Source organism: Rhinopithecus roxellana, chromosome 16, assembly GCF_007565055.1.
Source record: "Rhinopithecus roxellana isolate Shanxi Qingling chromosome 16, ASM756505v1, whole genome shotgun sequence".
Taxonomy (NCBI): Eukaryota; Metazoa; Chordata; class Mammalia; order Primates; family Cercopithecidae; genus Rhinopithecus; species Rhinopithecus roxellana.
The window spans coordinates 36,323,025-36,341,651 of record NC_044564.1 but is presented as its reverse complement, the minus strand read 5'-3'; the positions used below and the strand labels follow the sequence as shown (position 1 = coordinate 36,341,651).

General features: G+C 44.5%; 1 protein-coding gene across 3 annotated transcripts in view; it reads right to left on the bottom strand.

Annotated features, from left to right (window-relative positions):
* DAPK1 (death associated protein kinase 1) overlaps positions 1-18,627 on the bottom strand; it is a 209,410-nt gene that overhangs the window by 53,766 nt on the left and 137,017 nt on the right. For all 3 annotated transcript variants that reach the window (XM_030920187.1, XM_010377852.2, XM_030920188.1), the window contains exons 4-17: positions 14,899-15,037; positions 13,174-13,303; positions 12,959-13,007; positions 12,842-12,868; positions 12,204-12,356; positions 11,807-11,852; positions 10,596-10,685; positions 9,205-9,297; positions 6,320-6,439; positions 5,778-5,876; positions 4,949-5,047; positions 3,474-3,572; positions 2,241-2,438; positions 301-498 (exon numbers count right to left, since the gene is read on the bottom strand). In XM_030920187.1, coding sequence (XP_030776047.1) covers positions 301-498; positions 2,241-2,438; positions 3,474-3,572; positions 4,949-5,047; positions 5,778-5,876; positions 6,320-6,439; positions 9,205-9,297; positions 10,596-10,685; positions 11,807-11,852; positions 12,204-12,356; positions 12,842-12,868; positions 12,959-13,007; positions 13,174-13,303; positions 14,899-15,037 — 1,540 coding nt within the window. The remainder of the gene's footprint in view (positions 1-300; positions 499-2,240; positions 2,439-3,473; positions 3,573-4,948; positions 5,048-5,777; positions 5,877-6,319; positions 6,440-9,204; positions 9,298-10,595; positions 10,686-11,806; positions 11,853-12,203; positions 12,357-12,841; positions 12,869-12,958; positions 13,008-13,173; positions 13,304-14,898; positions 15,038-18,627) is intronic.

The window sequence follows — 18,627 nt, the reverse complement described above, 5'->3', positions numbered from 1 at the left end:
CCAAGGGGTTGAAACTGGAAGTGATGATTCTCACATCAGCTGAGTTTCATTCAATGACAAAATCGTCTACAGAAGGCCCTCTATGTACAGCTGCTGTGCCATAGACAGCGATTACGCAGGTTTTATGTCAGCATTTATCGACTTTACTTATAGATATTTGCAGCCTGAAAAATGTGAAGACTTTTCTAGAAAATAAGCCAGTGGTTTTAAAACACGGAAGTCTGGGACTGTGAATCAGGACCCAGAATGGGGTGGATGGACACACCTGGAAGCCGTAGGGATCCTGTGCTCTGTGCGTACCTTGTTTGAGATGTCCAAATTGCAGTTTGCTTCACAGAGGGCCACCACTATAGGCACGTTGCCATCTTTACACGCCACGTGGAGGGGAGTATTGCCGTGCCTGTCTTGATAATCGACGAAACACCCTTGGCCGAGGAGAGTCTTGATTACCTCCATCTGACACCGTCTTACAGCCAGATGAAGGGCAATGTGTCCGTCCTGGAAATAAACCCCAGAGATGATGAGAGCTTTACGCTTGGGCATGTGGCCTCCATCTCTCCACCTTTCCTGCCGCCACTGAGTGAGGTTTAATTGGCAACAAGATCACTACTAAAAGGCCTAGTGGAGGATTTAAATGAAGAAACTTTACTCCTATAGTAGGGGTAAGGACTGGGAGGATGTGGAGCTTTATGTGCTCCTCTCTAAATAATCACATCCTAAGCTAACACCAGCTTGATTCATTTAGGCTTCGGCAGTACAATCAGATAGAACGTAAGTAATTGTTGATACTCCAATGGCCTCTTTAATCAAAGCATTTGTAAAACACTTTTAAAAACATTTGCCCAGCAATCTTTGCCAATTTCCTAAATAGAGAGCCTATTATTTTACTTTGCACCAGGAAAAATGTGAAAGTATTGTGAAACAACTTGCTCAAGGGCTGTCATACAAATGAGAAGCAGATTTAACATGTCTAACCACTGCATCCCGTGAAAAACCAGCCCGGGCCTTCATTCTACCTATTACAGAATCCCTGAAGAATAGATGTATTGAGTTTTAGGAGCTGGTGGAGAGTTCTGAAACATTTTTTTTTTTTTTTTTTTTTGAGACGGAGTCTTGCTCTGTCGCCCAGGCTGGAGTGCAGTGGCCGGATCTCAGCTCACTGCAACCTCCGTCTCCCGGGTTCACGCCATTCTCCTGCCTCAGCCTCCCGAGTAACTGGGACCACAGGCGCCCGCCACCTTGCCCAGCTAATTTTTTTGTATTTTTTTAGTAGAGACAGGGTTTCACCGTGTTAGCCAGGATGGTCTCGATCTCCTGACCTCGTGATCCACCCGTCTCGGCCTCCCAAAGTGCTGGGATTACAGGCTTGAGCCACCGCGCCCGGCGAGTTCTGAAACATTTTTAAAACTTAGCTGTGCTAGGGTTTCTCAGCCTCAGCGCTACTGGCACTTAGGGCTGGGTGATTCTCTGCCGAAGGGGGCTGCCCTGTGGGCTGCAGGATGTTTAGTAGCACCACTGGCTGGGATCGATGAGACGCCAGTAGCAACCCTCATCTCTAGTTGTGACAACCAGAAAGTATCTCCAGACATTATCAAACACCCCTGGGGGCAAAGTCAGCCCCCACCCCCTAACTCAGAACCATTGCTCTATACCAAGAAAATAACTTCACGAAGGGCAGATATTAAATCAACTACAGAATCCCAAATCTAACTGTACATAGCAACATCACAGCCTTGTTTTAAGTACAGATCACAATAAAAACAGATGAGGCTGAATTTGTTTAAGTAAAAACATGGAACACCTGGTCTAGCATCGAAATTGCCAGACAAGAGTGGTTTATTGTCTTTTTACAACACAGCAGATGATAGAAATAAGTACAACATCTATTTCTTTGTTTATCTAAAAATTAATAGTGTGTTGCCAGTGTTAGTCTCAGTGAGAACTGTCTCGGATTCAGTGAACATCACTGTACCTGCTCTAAAGCTTTAAAGCTAAAAATTATTTAGAGCCCAAAGTCATTTGATCAATTCATGGATTTTGTTATACGCCACAAATTAATATTAATTATTATATACAATACAGAAAAGTTCACAGAATCTTTGGAACAGAGAAGAGAAGGGGTAATTACAGTTTGCTGCATTCAAGTTTGTTATCTTAGGGAAAGAAACTGAGGAGTCCTGTGGTCCCTCTAGACCCCTAGATCACTTCCCAGTGCGTATGAGTCATCCCCCATAAGGCACCTTGTCGCAAGCATTAAGGTCGGCTCCATGTTCGGCCAGACACTCCACGATATCGTGGTAGCCCCTGGCAGAGGCTGTCAGGAGGGGCGTCTCTCCTTCTCGGTTCTTGATGTTCACGTTACAGCCGGCTTCACAAAGTGCTTTGGCCACAGAGTAATAGCCGTGCCAGCCAGCACAGTGCAGGGGGGTTTCTTCTTCCTGGCCAAGGAGACAAGTGCAGAGAGGAGGAAAAAAAAAACAATGAGAAACAAAATATAAAGCAAGGTGAGAGTCCCTGTCAAATTTGGCAGAAATGCAACCAAGGCAGCAAAGGGAAAGAGCTCATAGGTACTGGAGTCAAATATTAATCTGGAATAAAATAACAACATCAGTGTGAGCCACCAGCATTAAGAGGTAGATCTGACGTCTCTCCTTCATTCGTTTTCCTTCCTCAACACTTGTGTGTTTGATGAATTTGGCTTTCTCAGCATATGACTGACAACTGACTTTCGGGAGCCCGCTGAAACCATCGGCCCTGCTCCTCTGAACAACAGAGCCTTCATGCAGGTGCATTATAGCATCTTTCTAATAAGTGCCTCGCTGACTTTATCTGAAACTACTAATAGTAGGTGAGCACTTTCCTGAGCATGAATTCTTCCAGCAACCTTGATGCCTCCAGCTTTCTGTCACGTTTACAACACAAGGTGAGTGGTAACAGTATTGTTGCTTTGGCTAGAAAGTAATTAGGAAAGCCACACACAAGTCAAGGGCAGTCCTTATAGACTGGGAGGCCTGTATCTTCAGGATCAACATCGTTAGATACATAAATGCGCCGATAAGAGGCCATCCTAGTGCGGTGGTGACAAACGTGGACTCTGAAATCAGATTGTGTGTGTTCAAGCCCCAGCTTTACCACTTCTGAGCTTTGTGAGCCTGGGAAAGTTACAGAAACTTTCCCTGCCTTGATTTCCTCATCTCCAAAACGAGAATGATAATAGTCATTCACCTCATAGGGCTGTTCAGCAGACTGAATGCATGAATGAATGAAGTGGTTAGACCTGATCCTGGTATTAGCACCCTGCACACCTTAGCTAGTACTTCTGTTTGAGTCCCTGCCCTTTGAGTCCTTGCCCTCTCTAGTGGAAGACAGAAAACTTAGCTTGGATAAAACTCTAAAGGCCCCGACTGTACCATCTGGCTGCCTGTACATTCATGTATAGAGCAGAGGAAGGGAGGACGTCAGCCATGACCCACCTTGTCCTGGATATTGGGATTGGAGCCGAAGCTGCACAGTAACTGAGCCACGTCAGCATGGCCATAGCGAGCCGCCACGTGGAGGGCTGTCTCTCCAGACTGCAGAAGAAAAGGAGCTGGTGATTCTGAGCCACATCTGTGAGCAGGCTATGGAGACCAGAACCCAAGGCCTACACCCAGGCCTGCCTGGTTCCACTCCATCCCCTTTGGTTCCACCCACCCACCTTGGGCAGATGCCCCGATAACGGCTAGGATGGGGACCTGGGGTTGGAGTGTCCACCACACAGTCAGTATTAAGCCCACACACTTGGCACATCCTGTGAAGTGCAAACAACTCAGGAGAAGGCTCTCCCTTTTCCATGATGGCTGTTCTCAATCTTCTTTATGTACTGACACTTCTAGCTGTGTGATTTTCTTCTTTTTTAAACACAACATTCTCTTTACGATTGGGTTCATCATTCAGCAGTTACTTAAATGAACTATTTTACTTATTAACAAGCTTCTCATTTCATTGCCTATGATTAGAAATTTATTTTCGTATATTCTCAGAGATTTTCTCAGAAATTTTAAAGAATATCACTATTTGCCCATGTAATAACTTTCTGTGAATTAGTAACAGGTGCAAATCCTTTAAGATACTTTACTTCTATCCACCCCACAGAAAATCATCAGCATAAACAAATTTTAAGAAGACAAAACAAGATATATGGTTGCCACCTTCCAGATAACTGCCATAATAAATGTGTGTTTCTGATAGGAATGTTACCCCTCAGACATGGTGCAGTGCATGATCCATGCAACTGTGTGTGGCAGCTTGACTAAGCATATTGAATTAGTCTGCCAGTACTGGAAGCAGAGAAGTGTTGTACAGTAGAATAAATAATGGATGAGTAGGTAGGAATCCCAGGTTCAGGTTCCCGCACAGCCAATTAATTCACAGGATTGTTGTGTGAACTTAATGAAACACATACATATGAAAACAAGGTATCCTGATAAGTCAGTAACTTTTATAACATTGTTGTGCCAAAAAAAAAGCCTTACTTTATTACTTTATGTGCATTGATTGTCTCATTAATATCTTCTAGTGTCTGTGATTGTCAGGTCAGCACTATCAGCCACTTCAGAGAAGAAGAGAATAGGAGAGATCCGCTTAAAAGCACAAGGTTGAGTCAGGAAGAAAATCGAATCGAGACGGAGGGTCTCTGTCTGGTTGTCTTTCTACTAGCACTTTGAGGTTTTTAAGTTATGGGGATTATAATTCAATGCGTGCATATTATGGCAACTACCTAGAAGATTTTGGCTTAAGGCTGATTTCAATATTAAATCAAACCATAGGCAACAAGAAATTTCCAATTTAAATTTTCTGCTGGTGAATGTTGGTGCTGATTCCTTTCCTTTGGGTTCTGATGCACATAGTAGGCCAACACTCACTCTCACATGCATCCTCAGGTTCCTCCTAAGAGAAGTGGCCTTACCTTGTCTTTCACGTCCAAAGGGCATTTGTTCTCATTGAGAAATTTCAAGGTATCGACGTGGCCATGCCGAGCAGCCCAGTAGATGGCATTGGACCCACCCTGCAGGAAAATCAACCTGGGGTCACATTTCTAAAAAGCTGACAGCGCCGGACACATGCATCCCTCAGAGTCACTGTATTTCCCTTCCTGCGTGATGATAAAGCCCAGAGGAGCAACTTCCCAGAGGAACGAAGCTTTCATTCTCTTTTACACCTTTGACAAATGTACCATGGTTACACAGGATGCTAGCATTAGGGGCACCTGGGTGACGCAGATAATGGAACTCTTTTGGAACTTTTCCAACTTTGTTTTGTAAATCTAAAATGATTTTGAAATAAACAATTGTTTTCTGTTTGTAAACCCTCATCTCCCCCTCTGGTTAGGAATCCCTTGCTGCAGAGGACCGGATCTACTCCACTTACAGCTCTGCTGACATCTACAGAAGCAGGCAAACACATTTCTGATGCGAATAATTAGATAATAAAACTTTTTCATGTGTGGCATCTAACACTGTCGAGTAAATGTGATCGGTAAGAAGGAAAATCTGGGTAGTGTACAAAGAAATGCTGATGTCAAGCAGCAGCGCCAAGGGGAGGATAAATGATAAATGTTTGACTCTCTAATGCATGTGTCAGGCTGTACCAAGCTGTTGAAAAAGTAGCTTATCTTCCTTTACAGGAAACTGAGAAACAAGTTAGGACATACTTTTTTTTTCCTCTGTTACCTCGATAATTAAGAGACATTTGATAATACTTTAAAATTCAATTCATTTCAATAAAACAATTATGACCTTATCCTGGACATCGATTCTTGAGCCTCTTTTAATGAGCAACTGTAGTATTTGAATATTCCCACAGCCAGCAGCAATGAGTAATGGAGGTGTCCCGTGCTAGAATAGGCAAGAAAAAAATTACTAATTTTCAGGTTTGGTAGGAAAGGAAAAGCTCAAATGATGATTGCTGTTCCCACACACCTTCCCCTGTCTCAACAGACATAGAGCTACTGCTGAGTGGCAGGAAGAGAAGACAGGTAGAAGGGTATAAAACCTTTCCTTCCCCTTTTGGATTCTCATCGGGGACATTTTCATTAGCAGGATGAGAAGATCTCAAATTTCATGGGTAGAGATACAATATGTGAATGAAGGAAGGTCCTTAATGCAAAAAGACCCTATTTGTAACTCAAATCACTCTCTAAACAGAAGCGATTTTCCCCACAGTATGGAGCTTCCAATTGGAAGGGAGAATGGAGAAGCAGATGGGGTCCTTCCTTTGACATGGAAGGGCAAGGTCACTGTGACCCACCCCTCCACTAGGCTGCAGAACAGAACCAGACCTTGTTGGGTTGGTTAACATCATAGTTGGACAATGAGCCCAGAAGATGCTGCAGGCCTGGGACGTTGTCATCGTTGATAGCATGGATGATGGCTTTCATCACAAAGGAGTCTTCCTCATCCTTGAGAGAGACAGCCAAGATGGAAACAGAGTTACATTGCTAGCCATGATTCTCTTACCAACATCAAAGAAACCTGTGCTCACTTGTTAACAGGGGGATTCAGAGGAAAGTAAGCCATTTATTTCCCAAAACCACAGTCATGAAGGGACCTAGGAGGGAAATTTTTGCTCCTTCCATGTTGCAAACACTATTTACTGTTTACCTGGGCTTTAATGTTATCTGCAGTATAGCCCAGAGACAGTGTCTGAGATCCAGATTTCAAATGATGATGATGACAAGTAACCCATTGTGTTTATCTTAAGAATCTGTCAAAACACAGTTCCTAAAACCACTGTGAAAATCTTTAGGTATAACATAGTCTCTTCCTGGAAAAGGAAAAAGAAAAACCTACTGGCCAGGTGCAGTGGCTCACGCCTGTAATCCCAGCACCTTGGGAGGCCGAGATGGGCAGATCACGAGGTCAGGAGATCGAGACCATCCTGGCTAACATAGTGAAACCCCATCTCTACTAAAAATACAAAAAAAAATTAGCTGGGCGCAGAGGTGGGCACCTGTAGTCCCAGCTACTCGGAGGCTGAGGCAGGAGAATGGCGTGAACCCAGGAGATGGAGCTTGCAGTGAGCCGAGATTGCGCCACTGCACTCCAGCCTGGGCGACAGAGCGAGACTCCACCTCAAAAAAAAAAAAAAAGGAAAACCTACTGAAGCAAAGAAATGATGCCTTTGAATAAGATATTGTCAATTTGGAATGTTTCCAACTACGGAATTGTTTTCTGATCACTCATATTTCTTCCATCACTATGTATAGAATAACATGGCAAAATTCTCTGAAAGCTGATCCCAATTATAAAAAAAAAACAACAACAAAGATTTAAAAAATAGGCTCTAAATAAAAAAAACAAAGGCTAGAAATCAGAAAACTGATGCATTTCTAATTACAAAGGAAAAATAACCAGAAAAGTGGTGAATAAAAACTTGAAAAATCTTTGCCACGCTGTCAAAATTCACATTAAAACTAAGGAATCAGCTAGAAAAATCCTAAACAAAATTTTTGAAATGATAAACACAGAATTATGACCACTGGAATTTCAAATCTGGAAAAGTGTATCTACAGAGGCTGAATCTCTGCTTGTGGGGGAGAATGGAGAAAGCATGTCTCTCCATCTGCCTTCTCTTCTCTACAGATCTGAATCCAAACACTTTCCATGTGGGCTTTAGTAATATTTGTATAAAATGCATGTTTAAGAATGCCACCGGCTTTGCTTTTCTGTCACAATTCAAGTCAATGACTAAGAGGCATTTACATGAAAGCGCAAGTCAAGAGAAATGGGGAAAACAGAAGGAATAAAGCAGATTGTTATGACTCACCCCATGATTAGAATATGGAGATGAGGGAATCTGACCTCTGGCAGGGTATCTTTCCACCTGGAGCTCCTGCACGACCCTTGGTCCCTCTCCCACCCTAAATTTTTCACTGTGACACATGTAACGTCTCCCAGTTGAATATTCAGTGACTTCAATTTGCAATCTTTAATCATCCTCATTATCTTACTTAGAGTCACAGTTTTTATCTTCTCGCTGGTTGCGCAGCCACCCTCTAACGATTCCCAAACAAAGCCTCCTCTTCTCTCTCTTTTCGCCCTAATCTGCTTCTCTTTTGTTTTTTCCGTTTTTTTGGTTTTTTAAAATATCTCCAATCCTATTTCACTCCACAAGGCTAGATGTGGAGCCTCAGTGAAACTACTACCTTAAGGGGAAAAATGGGGAGCTGGTGTCTGCAATTCCCACCCTGAAGTACCCTGAAGTACTTGGCTCCACCGGGGAAATGCTGACTGTTCTGTTACAGGGGCAGGGTAGTTCCCACAGGACAACCGTGGTTGCCTCGTCTGGAGTCCCCTTCACCTCCTGACTTAATAAAGGCCCATTGTTTGACTGTCAGGGGAAAGTCTTGTTGAATTCGGATGCTTCTACTCATATCTGAAGAGCTTATCTGTGATTAGGTTTCAGTTTGGATTAGGGGGGAAAATAAAGAAAATAAAGGCTAGAAATTGGAAAATGAATGCATTTCTAATCACAAAGGAAACATAACTAGAGGGTACTGAAAAACAAATTTGATAAATCTTTGCCACTTTGTCAAAGTTCACATTAAAACTAAGAAAGCTGGAGTTATTCTCAAGGGCCTTGGGCAGTCAACACCAGGCCAATAATTCAAGTGAGTTAGGCCTTCTGGTCTGCTAGGAGACGCACCAGCAAGCAGCACTGCATTCTTCCTGATTCCCTGGTGCATGTGTGTGGGAAGGAGGTGGCGGTTGTCTGTCCCTTCTGTGCTACTGTTAACCAAGATTCTTCTATGTCAGCAGCAACGGTTCATGCAAATTAGAATAAGCTCTTTTCTGCTGGCTAGCCTCTCTTTTACCAAAATATCAGCGAGTGTGTCTCTGTGTATGTGCATTTGCTGTGCGTGTGTGTGTGTGCGCGTGTGTGTTGGGGGGGTGGTCTGTGCCTATGTTTGCATCAAGGTGGAAGGTAGTGTTAGAGGTATGGGGCTATGAGAGGGGACAGCAGCATTCAAATCAAAGAGAAAAAAAGAGGAAAAAAGCAAGAGGGTGCATAAATCAGCACCCCCAAATCCCTCTAAGGGGATCAAGAATAGGCTTGCCATTTCCACAACTTCAGGTTCCTGGGAGGTTGAACGAATAGGACAGCTTGGACATTCTGAGTACCCAGTGCTGAGAAAGGAGCACCAGGGCACACGGGTTTGCTTACCAGAGTATCGTCGCTTCTGGCAACACTCATGTTACTTCTGGACAGGAACGACCTGGATAATCTTTGGCACAGTGATATCAAGCGAACGGATTGCTTTTTTTTAAAGACAAAAAAAAAAAAAAGGTAGGGTGAGAGGAGGAGAGACAGCTTATGTAACAATTGTCAAATGAGTACAAACGACAAAGCCTTTGAGATCGTGTTCATAGGCATGAGCACACACTCTCCCAGGTGGGCAATCCTACAGCGAATTGGGTTGTATTTGCTTAAAGAATAATTTTAAAGGTGTTATAAATCAAGACAACAGAATATAGAGATTCTCCTTCCATGTTTCATTATTGAACTACAGAGCTGGACACCCCACATTCTTTCTCTCTCTATATTTTCTTCTCTGTTCTTTGGAGAAGGTGATTTGACCCTTGCAGGTCCCCCCTCAGAGAAGCACAGAATGCAGGGGCCTTGCTCTATGTCCTTTGTGCCACATAAGCAGTGATGGTAGACAATGTAATGACCAAAACGAGACAGCTGATGGAAGTGAACAGCTGGAGGGCCTCTTATAGAAAAAACATCTCTGCATTTACTCTCAAAGGCAAAAGCACAGTTAAAGAATGAGAGCAAGAAAGAGAAATGTATGGTTGCTCTCTCTCTACTTTAAGCCTAATTCTAAGGACTTCTTGAAAATCTAGTGCTGTGGTCTTCCTCATCCCTACCATAGCACCCCAAGATCAGTAGGTGTGAAAACGAGGTACATTTCTGGCCCTGAGCTGGGAAGACATGGTAGGTACCCACTTCCTCTGGGTTTGACATGACCCTGGGCACAGGAAACCATCCCATCACCTTCTTAGCCCTGAAGTGTGATTTCTTCCAGGATGTCTGCAATGCCTTCCAATCTATGTCCCACCCAGGCCCTGTGGAGGCCATCCACACTTAGGAAGGAGAAGAGGCCACCCTGCAAATGCTCATGGCCCCACCCCACCCCCACTCCGACCACTCACAGATAAAGGCAGGGCTGAGAGACCTACTTACACGAGTTACAGCACAAATGTAATCTCATGCTGCTTACCACAAAGAATGAACCTATTTAAAATGTGGCTTGTAGTATTAGAAAAAGATTTCACTATAATTTTATGGTGCTGCTATAAAAATTTGCATTGAGAATGGTTTCGATGGAAAAAATACAAAAGTACATTTAATGGTATGAGTTAAAGTGACTAAAATATTATTTTTGCTTGTTTTTGAAAATAGAGTAATGGTGCAGAACACTACAGGGTGGATTAAAAAGAGGAAAGGATATATTTTCCATATTGCCAGTATCAGAGGAGACGGGCCCTGACCACACACTGCTCTACACAGGAAATAGAATTTGTTAATCCCTCCACAACAAACAATCTTACTTTCCATTTTTTCCGGGCTGCAAACTTCTTGAATTTCTCCATGTTTACCGCTGATGCTTTTCTACTAAGTGCCTGTTGTGTATCTTTAGGCTAAAATAAAAATCCAAGAAAAAAAATTAAAGCTCTCAAGTTACATTTAAATGTGTTATATGACAATTTTTCAAACATCTCCTTATTCAGGATGCTTATGCATTCACCTTATTAAATTAGCATAGGAAGTTGGGATAACATGGAATATCTAGGCACCTAGTCTTAGCAGACTCACTCTTGTATCTGAGGGTTTCGTATCATCCATATACACTGGGGAGAAGTAGAGCTTGGGGTCAAACTAAATCATGACTTTCCACATTGATAGTTTGGGCATGGCAATATTCATGGTGAGGCTATGTTATGAGGCATTCGAACTTGGATATCACCAAGTAATGTAGAGCTTGGAGGGATCTCAGAGGTCAGCAAAGTTAGTTTGGCCTATAGCAGGAGAATTCCTTGTACTGTATCTTTTTCAGTAGATGTATTTAGCTTTTGTCTTCCACCTCTGGGAGAAGGAGACACCACAGCTCGCTAGGAGAGCCCAGGTCACCGCTGGGAGCTTGCACAGCAAAGCTATTTGCCCCCAAAGCCTGTTTCTGTGATGTTCACTTCTTTGTTTCATGATTTTATTCTGTAACTATCATCCTTTCCCACCCCTAATCCTTTCTGCCCTGGATTGAAGCAACTTTAATCCAAATGTCAATCAGGCCAGGCAGGTAATGTAAAGGTGTAATGTTCCAGGGGACCTTGTTCCCCAGCACCAAGGTGCCTGTGCCACTTCCCAAGGCCATGTGGAATGAGGGCTCAGTGTCAGCAGATCTTCAGATTTTCCAAGAGAAGCTGGAAATCCAGATTTGATTGATATTTACATGCTGGAATCAACATAAAATTTTAAATATACTGTTTGGGCCAACACCCCACAGGTCACTCCAAACATAGTTGTTGAGTGGGCTTGACCTTTTACAATCCTGCTCTGTGCTGGCTTATTCCTCTCTCCCCACCTCTGGGATCATTAGGATACAGTCTAACCTGTCAGCTTTTCTTAAAATATGATGCAAATAGCAAACTTAACACTCCAGGTGTGACCTGTGGTTAGCAGTACTTTAAGACACACGAATACCAGGGTGCCCAAACCAATCACATAGAAAGTGATCTAAACAGTGAAGTAATATGCAACTCACCTTGATCCAGGGATGCTGCAAACTATCTTGAATTGTCATTCTCTTCCTTGAGGGGAGGGGGAAAAAGGAAAAAATGCTGTGACCATAGCAGCAAATACTAAGGTTGTTTTCCTGCTGGCTGGGCCTGCCAAGCAGATACTCTGGAAAATGCAGTTCAGGGAAGAAAGCCAAAAACGGCATCGGTCTTTTTGTGATGATTTCACTGTGCCTGCAGGGACTGACTGAGCGGGGGCAGAGGGCCCTGCTTGCATTTTCTGAAGCGTTTCACAGGGCATGCTGCCCTTTGGTAGATGAAGCAAGCAGGGTCTGAGAAACGCGGCCCTATGCATGGAACAGGCACAGGCTCTGGGCTGGCTGAGGCCGTGGCCAAGCACCTTTCAGGAACACGGACACTCACTTTGGATCCTTGACCAGAAGTCTTCTTATGAAATCTTTGGCTAGGGCACTGGTATTGCTGAAGTATTCATCCTCAAATTCATAGTTGACAGCAGACACATTTGCTAACGTTTCTTGCTTAGTGTCTCCAAGAAATGGGGAAGCCCCACTTAGGCTGTTAAAAATAAAGTTGGGCACAGAACATTAATGACGACCCCTTAGTGTTGTCATTTTGCTCCTATAACATCTGGAGTGTGGAATAAGATTATAAGCTGGTGCTTGAATAATCTCTTGAGAGTTTGACTATATTTCATAGGCTTTCACTGTCAGGACCAAAAGTGTCAGCTTCATGCAAAAGGATTCACTTAACAAGTTAATTTGGAACAGCATCTGGTAGTTTACAGGAAACCTGTTTCTCGGCAGTGATGGACAGCTATGCTTTCTTTCAGTGATTATGCTACAGTTTCTGACGACTCATTTCAAATTAGGAGAACATGTTTAATTAGTATAAACTAAACATGTTTTCAGGGTGTAAAACGAATATGTTTATATCAAAAGCATGCATAAGCTAAAGAGATCAACACAGCACATTTAATGGTTAATTAAACCTATGGTCTCACGGAAGAGAAGAGAGTATGAGTTGTGGATTGTGGTACTTACAGGATATAGGTTATTACCCCGATACTCCTAAAAACAACACAAAACAAACAAAAGAACACATCAGGAGAAGAGTCAAATAAATCAGAAAGAAAACACCACCAAGGACATACTCCTTACCACATATCTGCCTCAAGACCAAGAGGTTCATAGTTGACTATCTCAGGAGCTAAGAGGAAACAAACACTCATTTAGCTTGGGAGGAAGCAAACTAACCAATTCTATCTTCATGCAACAACCAGGAACATGTAACAGGGAAAGAATCTTCCAGCAGGGGAGGTTTGCCAGAATAATGTTTCTGAGATGTAAATGACCACAGGAGCAAAGGAACTTACCGACAAACTCTGGAGTCCCAAATATGTTTTTAAATTCATTTCCAAAGTCCATTTTATGGGCCAACCCAAAGTCAATGATCTTGATCCGAGGTTTGGGGACATTTCTATCCAAAAGCATTATGTTCTCAGGCTTGAAAAAAGAGAGAAATAAAAGGCTATGATATGTTATGCTGAGGACAAGATGGCAGAACAGTTCTTCTCTTCCCACTCCCGAAAGGAAAAAAAAAAAAAAGGCCAAAAATTAGGGAAGAAAGGGTGGTTGAAAGAGTATACCAGGAAAAGAGTATACCAGGGTGGTTGAAAGTATACCAGGAAAGAGTATACACAGAACCATTTTCCTAAGGTTCTGTGTTCACAAATGAGAGGAGGGGCAGAGACGAAACGTTGTGAAGAAAATCTCAGTGTATCTTTAAAACATTTTAATTAAACGTATTTAGAGGTGATGTCTTAACTCTAATGACGAGAAAAAAATCTGCAAGCCAGCTTTGTACAGAATTCATGGGGTATATCTTCTTATTTCAAGAAGGAAATACATGTCTTGCTCTAGGTTCTCCCTGAAGCAGGCCTGAGACAAGGAGGGGACACCAGGAAACACTTGGTAGGAGAAGCAGATACAGGAAACAGAAGGAAGTTGCTACGAAGTGTCCTATCAAGGTGGGGGTAACTAGGGGAATGGGAGGCGAAAAGGAGAACTCAGTGTTATTCCAATTGTAGCATGAGGGAGCTGGGGTCTTTATCCACCATCTCTCCATCCTCCACGGCTGACAGCTGCTTCTGTGGAAATTTTTCTTTTGCATTTCCAGCTCCCAGGGCCAGAAACAAGATGCCAGGAAGAGTCACAGGTATTTGCAGCAAGCCCTCTTTTAGGCTGTATATGAGTGTGTGTCTTTTCACATGTTTGTGGGGCCGGGGGGACATGAATGGGACATTGACAGCTCTGCCACAAAAAGAATGGGGACAGTCCTCCCTCCTCTGAAATCCTGTCCCAGCTCTACGGGTCTGAGCCATCTCCTCCGACGGAGCGCACACTTCTTTGTGTTATTATGGAGGTAACAATTCTGTTTCACATTGATTCCTTCTCTCATAGACTATTGGTGTGCTTTACCAGACCACTTCTCGCTCTCTTCAACTGGAACTTCTCACCATTGCCACTTCCTATTGCTCCTGTTGTGTCTCCCCTTCCCAAAGAGACCACACCTCTGTCATGGCTGGGAGGGTGGCTTACATGCCGTTTCATCTCCAACTACGTTCTGCATCCAGCCAGGCAAATGCCCCAATTAGCCAATCTGAGTTTGGTTTGCTTGATTATTGGTGACAGAGTCAAGCCACAAGCCTTTGCATCACTCAACACATTTTCTATCTTAACACGCCCAGAGCCACAGAAGGAACCAGCACCAGTCACTGGCTGCTGGCTAATGTCCAAGTAGCCAAGAGCATCCCCCTCACTAAAAAAACCTGGTTCCTAAGACCCCTTGTATTCTTTACCAAGAATTCCAGAATGTAATCAATTATCAATTAAGCCTCTATCCCACAAAAAGGTTTGCCATCCCAGTGGGAGGCATGTATTTATTCTATGCTTGCTGATTTATATTGATAATTCTGTTTGTTACGCTGGTACAGGAAAAATAATGTAACTCTTTCAGATGCCTCAATTTTTCTTAGCAGAGAAACAACCAAGGCTGTGATCTGCACAAGCTTCTATCTGGCTTATACTTTGAAACGTACCTTAAGATCAAAGTGGGCGATTTGAAGGGAGTGCAGGTAGTAAACACCATTAAGAATTTGTTTGAGAAATTCAGTTGCTTCCTCTTCAGTTAAAGATTCCTTTTCAGCTAAGAAGTCAAACAGCTCGCCACCTGCAACGCTGAGAACCCGGAAGCAGAGGTTATTGGTAACAATTCCGTTTCACATTGATTCCTTCTCTCATAGACTACTGGTGTGCTCAAACATCAGACAAGAAAACAGCATAAAGATTATGCTGAAACCACCAAGCATGGAGTCAGAATTCTCTGTGCAGGTTGTTGACAGTTCTGCATTCGGACACATTTGTGCTTGAAAGCACCTGGGAACCATTTTCCTAAGGTTCTGTGTTCACAAATGAGAAGAGGGGCAGAGACGAAACGTTGTGAAGAAAATGTCAGTGTATCTTTAAAACATTTTAATTCAATGTATTTACAGGTGATGTCTCAACTCTAATGACAAGAAAACATCTGCAAGCCAGCTTTGTACAGAATTCACAGTGTATATCTTCTTATTTCAATGAGAGAGTACCTGAAAATTTTGTAACCTGCATGTTTAATTAATTCTTTAAAATTCAAATTCACAATATATGGTCTGGTAACGGTTTTTTCCTTCCTTGTTTAGTATTGGTTTGTATGTAAATACTAACACATTTATAAAAATCAATTCAGTAGCCTTGGAGCGATGGCTCACACCTGTAATCCCAGCACTTTGGGAAGCCAAGGTGGGCGGATCACAAAGTCAAGAGATTGAGACCATTCTGGCCAACACGGAGAAAACCCGTCTCTACTAAAAATACAAAAAGAATTAGCCGGGCGTGGTGGCGCATGCCTATAGTCTCAGCTACTCGGAAGACTGTGACAGAAGAATCGCTTGAACCCGGGAGGCAGAGGTTGCAGTGAGCTGAGATCGCACCACTGCACTTCAGCCTGGCGACAGAGAGAGACTGTCTCAAAAAAAAAAAAAAAAAAAAAAAATTTACAAAAAAAAGCAAAATGTATGTGGTTGGTTGCAGATTTATTTAGTTTGTTTCTCTGTCCAGACTGTAAGTGGGTGGAGGGGAGTGGTCGGCACCTCCCACCCCAGCTATTGGCTACTGCTGTATGCCCCACTCCCCGCAGAGCCAGGCACACAGCAAGCACTCAAAACTTGATCAGGTGGATGGATGAACAAGCTCCCCTAAAAACTCCACGGTAGCGATGAATGGCAAATAACAGGGAAGTTTTAATAAGAGTTTTTATAGGTTAATCTTTATCAAGTTTAACCATATATTCACAACATAATAATTAAGTGCAATTATGCACAAACTGCTGTATTCATTATCTTTCTTAGGGCAACAGCGCTCCCTAAACATTATACCTTCCGCATCTACATCCATTCAGAGTAAGAAAATTGGTGCTCATCGGATCAGATAAGAATGACAAAAAAGCTGTTTTCTTAAAAGTTTCAGATCCCGGCCGGGCGCGGTGGCTCAAGCCTGTAATCCCAGCACTTTGGGAGGCCGAGACGGGCGGATCACGAGGTCAGGAGATCGAGACCATCCTGGCTAACACGGTGAAACCCCGTCTCTACTAAAAAATACAAAAAAAAAACTAGCCGGGTGAGGTGGCGGGCGCCTGTAGTCCCAGCTACTCGGGAGGCTGAGGCAGGAGAATGGCGGGAACCCGGGAGGCGGCGCTTGCAGTGAGCTGAGAACCGGCCACTGCACTCCAGCCTGGGCGACAGAGCGAGACTCCGCCTCAAAAAAAAAAAAAAAAAAAAAAAAGTTTCAGATCCCACACGCCTTCACCCTCCTGGTCGGTGTTTTCTTTAGCACGGTCTAGAGTCTGTGGGCATCAGAATTGTTTGAGGATGCTTTAAAAATGAAGAGTCTGAGCCTCACTTTCAATCCGCTGTGGGAGGGCTTCCAAGAATGGTGACCAGGAAAGTCAGCATTTTTAACAAGCACCTGAAAAACTGAGACCATTTTCCCATGTCTTAATTCCACGGTCCTGCTGCCAGGCCTCCCATGGTTTATGGGGACAGTGGAGTGACTCTCCTATCCCCAGGGGCCTGGCAGAGGTAGCTGCACCCTCCTGTGAACAGTCCACAAGCCTCCCCTATCCCCCAGGGGACACAGCAGAGCCTGGGCCCAGCCAGGATGTCCAGGAGTCCAAGCGAAAGGTGTCCTGCATGGACCCTGCCTCAGGAGTGGCCTTGCTCTTGGGAGATGCAGTCTGCCCCACCCTCTCCCCTCCCAGGTGCCCTTGGCCTCACAGGCCCCCCACTGTCTCCCCAGGGAACAAGGCAAGGCCTCCCGTTTCTCACTTTCGCATCTTATTCTTAAAACAAACAACAAGGGGAGAGAAAATCCTTCAACTATACAGGGGAAAAAGAAAAAGTGGGAGATTGTGAACCAACCCAACCCAAAGAAAGCTCTCCCATCACCCCCGGGTCTCCAGCCCTGGCTTCTGTGCTCTCTGGGGCGCCCCACACCACTGGAGCTGACTCAGGCACCGCGGCCATGTGGAGTGGAGAAGTCAAGTGCCTGCATCCAGTGCAAGTCTTAACTTCTGCCATGAGCTCACCCTGAAACCCGGAAGGTTACCCCTTCTCTTGAGCCTCATTTCCCCAGAGGAGTCATAAGACCTCTTCCCTTGAAGGTTATGAGGATGAAAGGTACTAGACATGTGTAACTGCCAAGGCTGGCATGTGGGTAAGGTCCAGCTTGTGGGAACGAGTGTTGTTATAAAGAAGGCCACTGTCACCCCTGTAGCATACCACTGCTTCCTCCAGGATCCAATATGAAAGCCCCTTCCTGCCCGCTCCTCCTCCTTAAACCGGCCCATTGGTTAAGCCTAACCACTGTGCTTCCCAGGAAGAAGGTGAGGGGAAGGAGTGAAACTTCTGCCGTGAATGTGGTGCCCAGCCACCGGCTTTCTCTCTGTGGCCCTCTTCAGGGCCTCCTGACCCCACCTCACTCACACCTGCTTGTGTTGTCATAGAGTACGGAGATGCATTTTTCAGACAATGAGAAACATCTGGAGTTTGGCTGCCTGGTTGGGGTGAATCTTCCAGCACCCACACAGATGGCGCAGCCTGCTGGCCCTGAGTCCTTTCTGGGGGCTCCACTGTCCAGCCTTCTGGCAACCCCATGCTGCCCCGGCCTCAGGCTTTGCCCGCTCTTCTTTGGCCGGCTTTCTCTCCCTCCCTGCCAACCTAAGCTTTCTTCAGATCCACGATCTCCTTCTCCTGCTGGCTCTGTCTTCTGTGAGGCAAGATGGCAAAAACGAGGGGACCGTGGTTCAAATTCTGCCAGGGCCTCCAACCTCGCTGAGCCTCAGACTCCCCTTCTATAAAATAAAGGGTAAAACATCATAGCGTACGGAGTTGTTCTGAGGTTCCAGGACATGCAGAGACCCTTCTCAATCAATGCTGCTGTCTTTTTTCCCAGGTGGCTTCAAACCAGAAGTCCTCCCATGGCGGCAGGCTTGTGTGGGTGAGGGTTTCACAGCAGGCTCTTTGGGGCTGGGGTGGGCAGAGCCCATTCCTGAGGTGTCACATTCCCATCATGGCCGTCTCAAGCTCCCCACGTGAGATCAGGGACCGTGGAGTTGGGGAGGAACGGGCACTGCAGCTGTGGCCTGGGTGAGCAAGGATTGACACAGAACTGCCGAGCAGACACCTGGCCTGCCATGACGTTCCACATTTTTCCGAAGACGGTCTGACGGCATC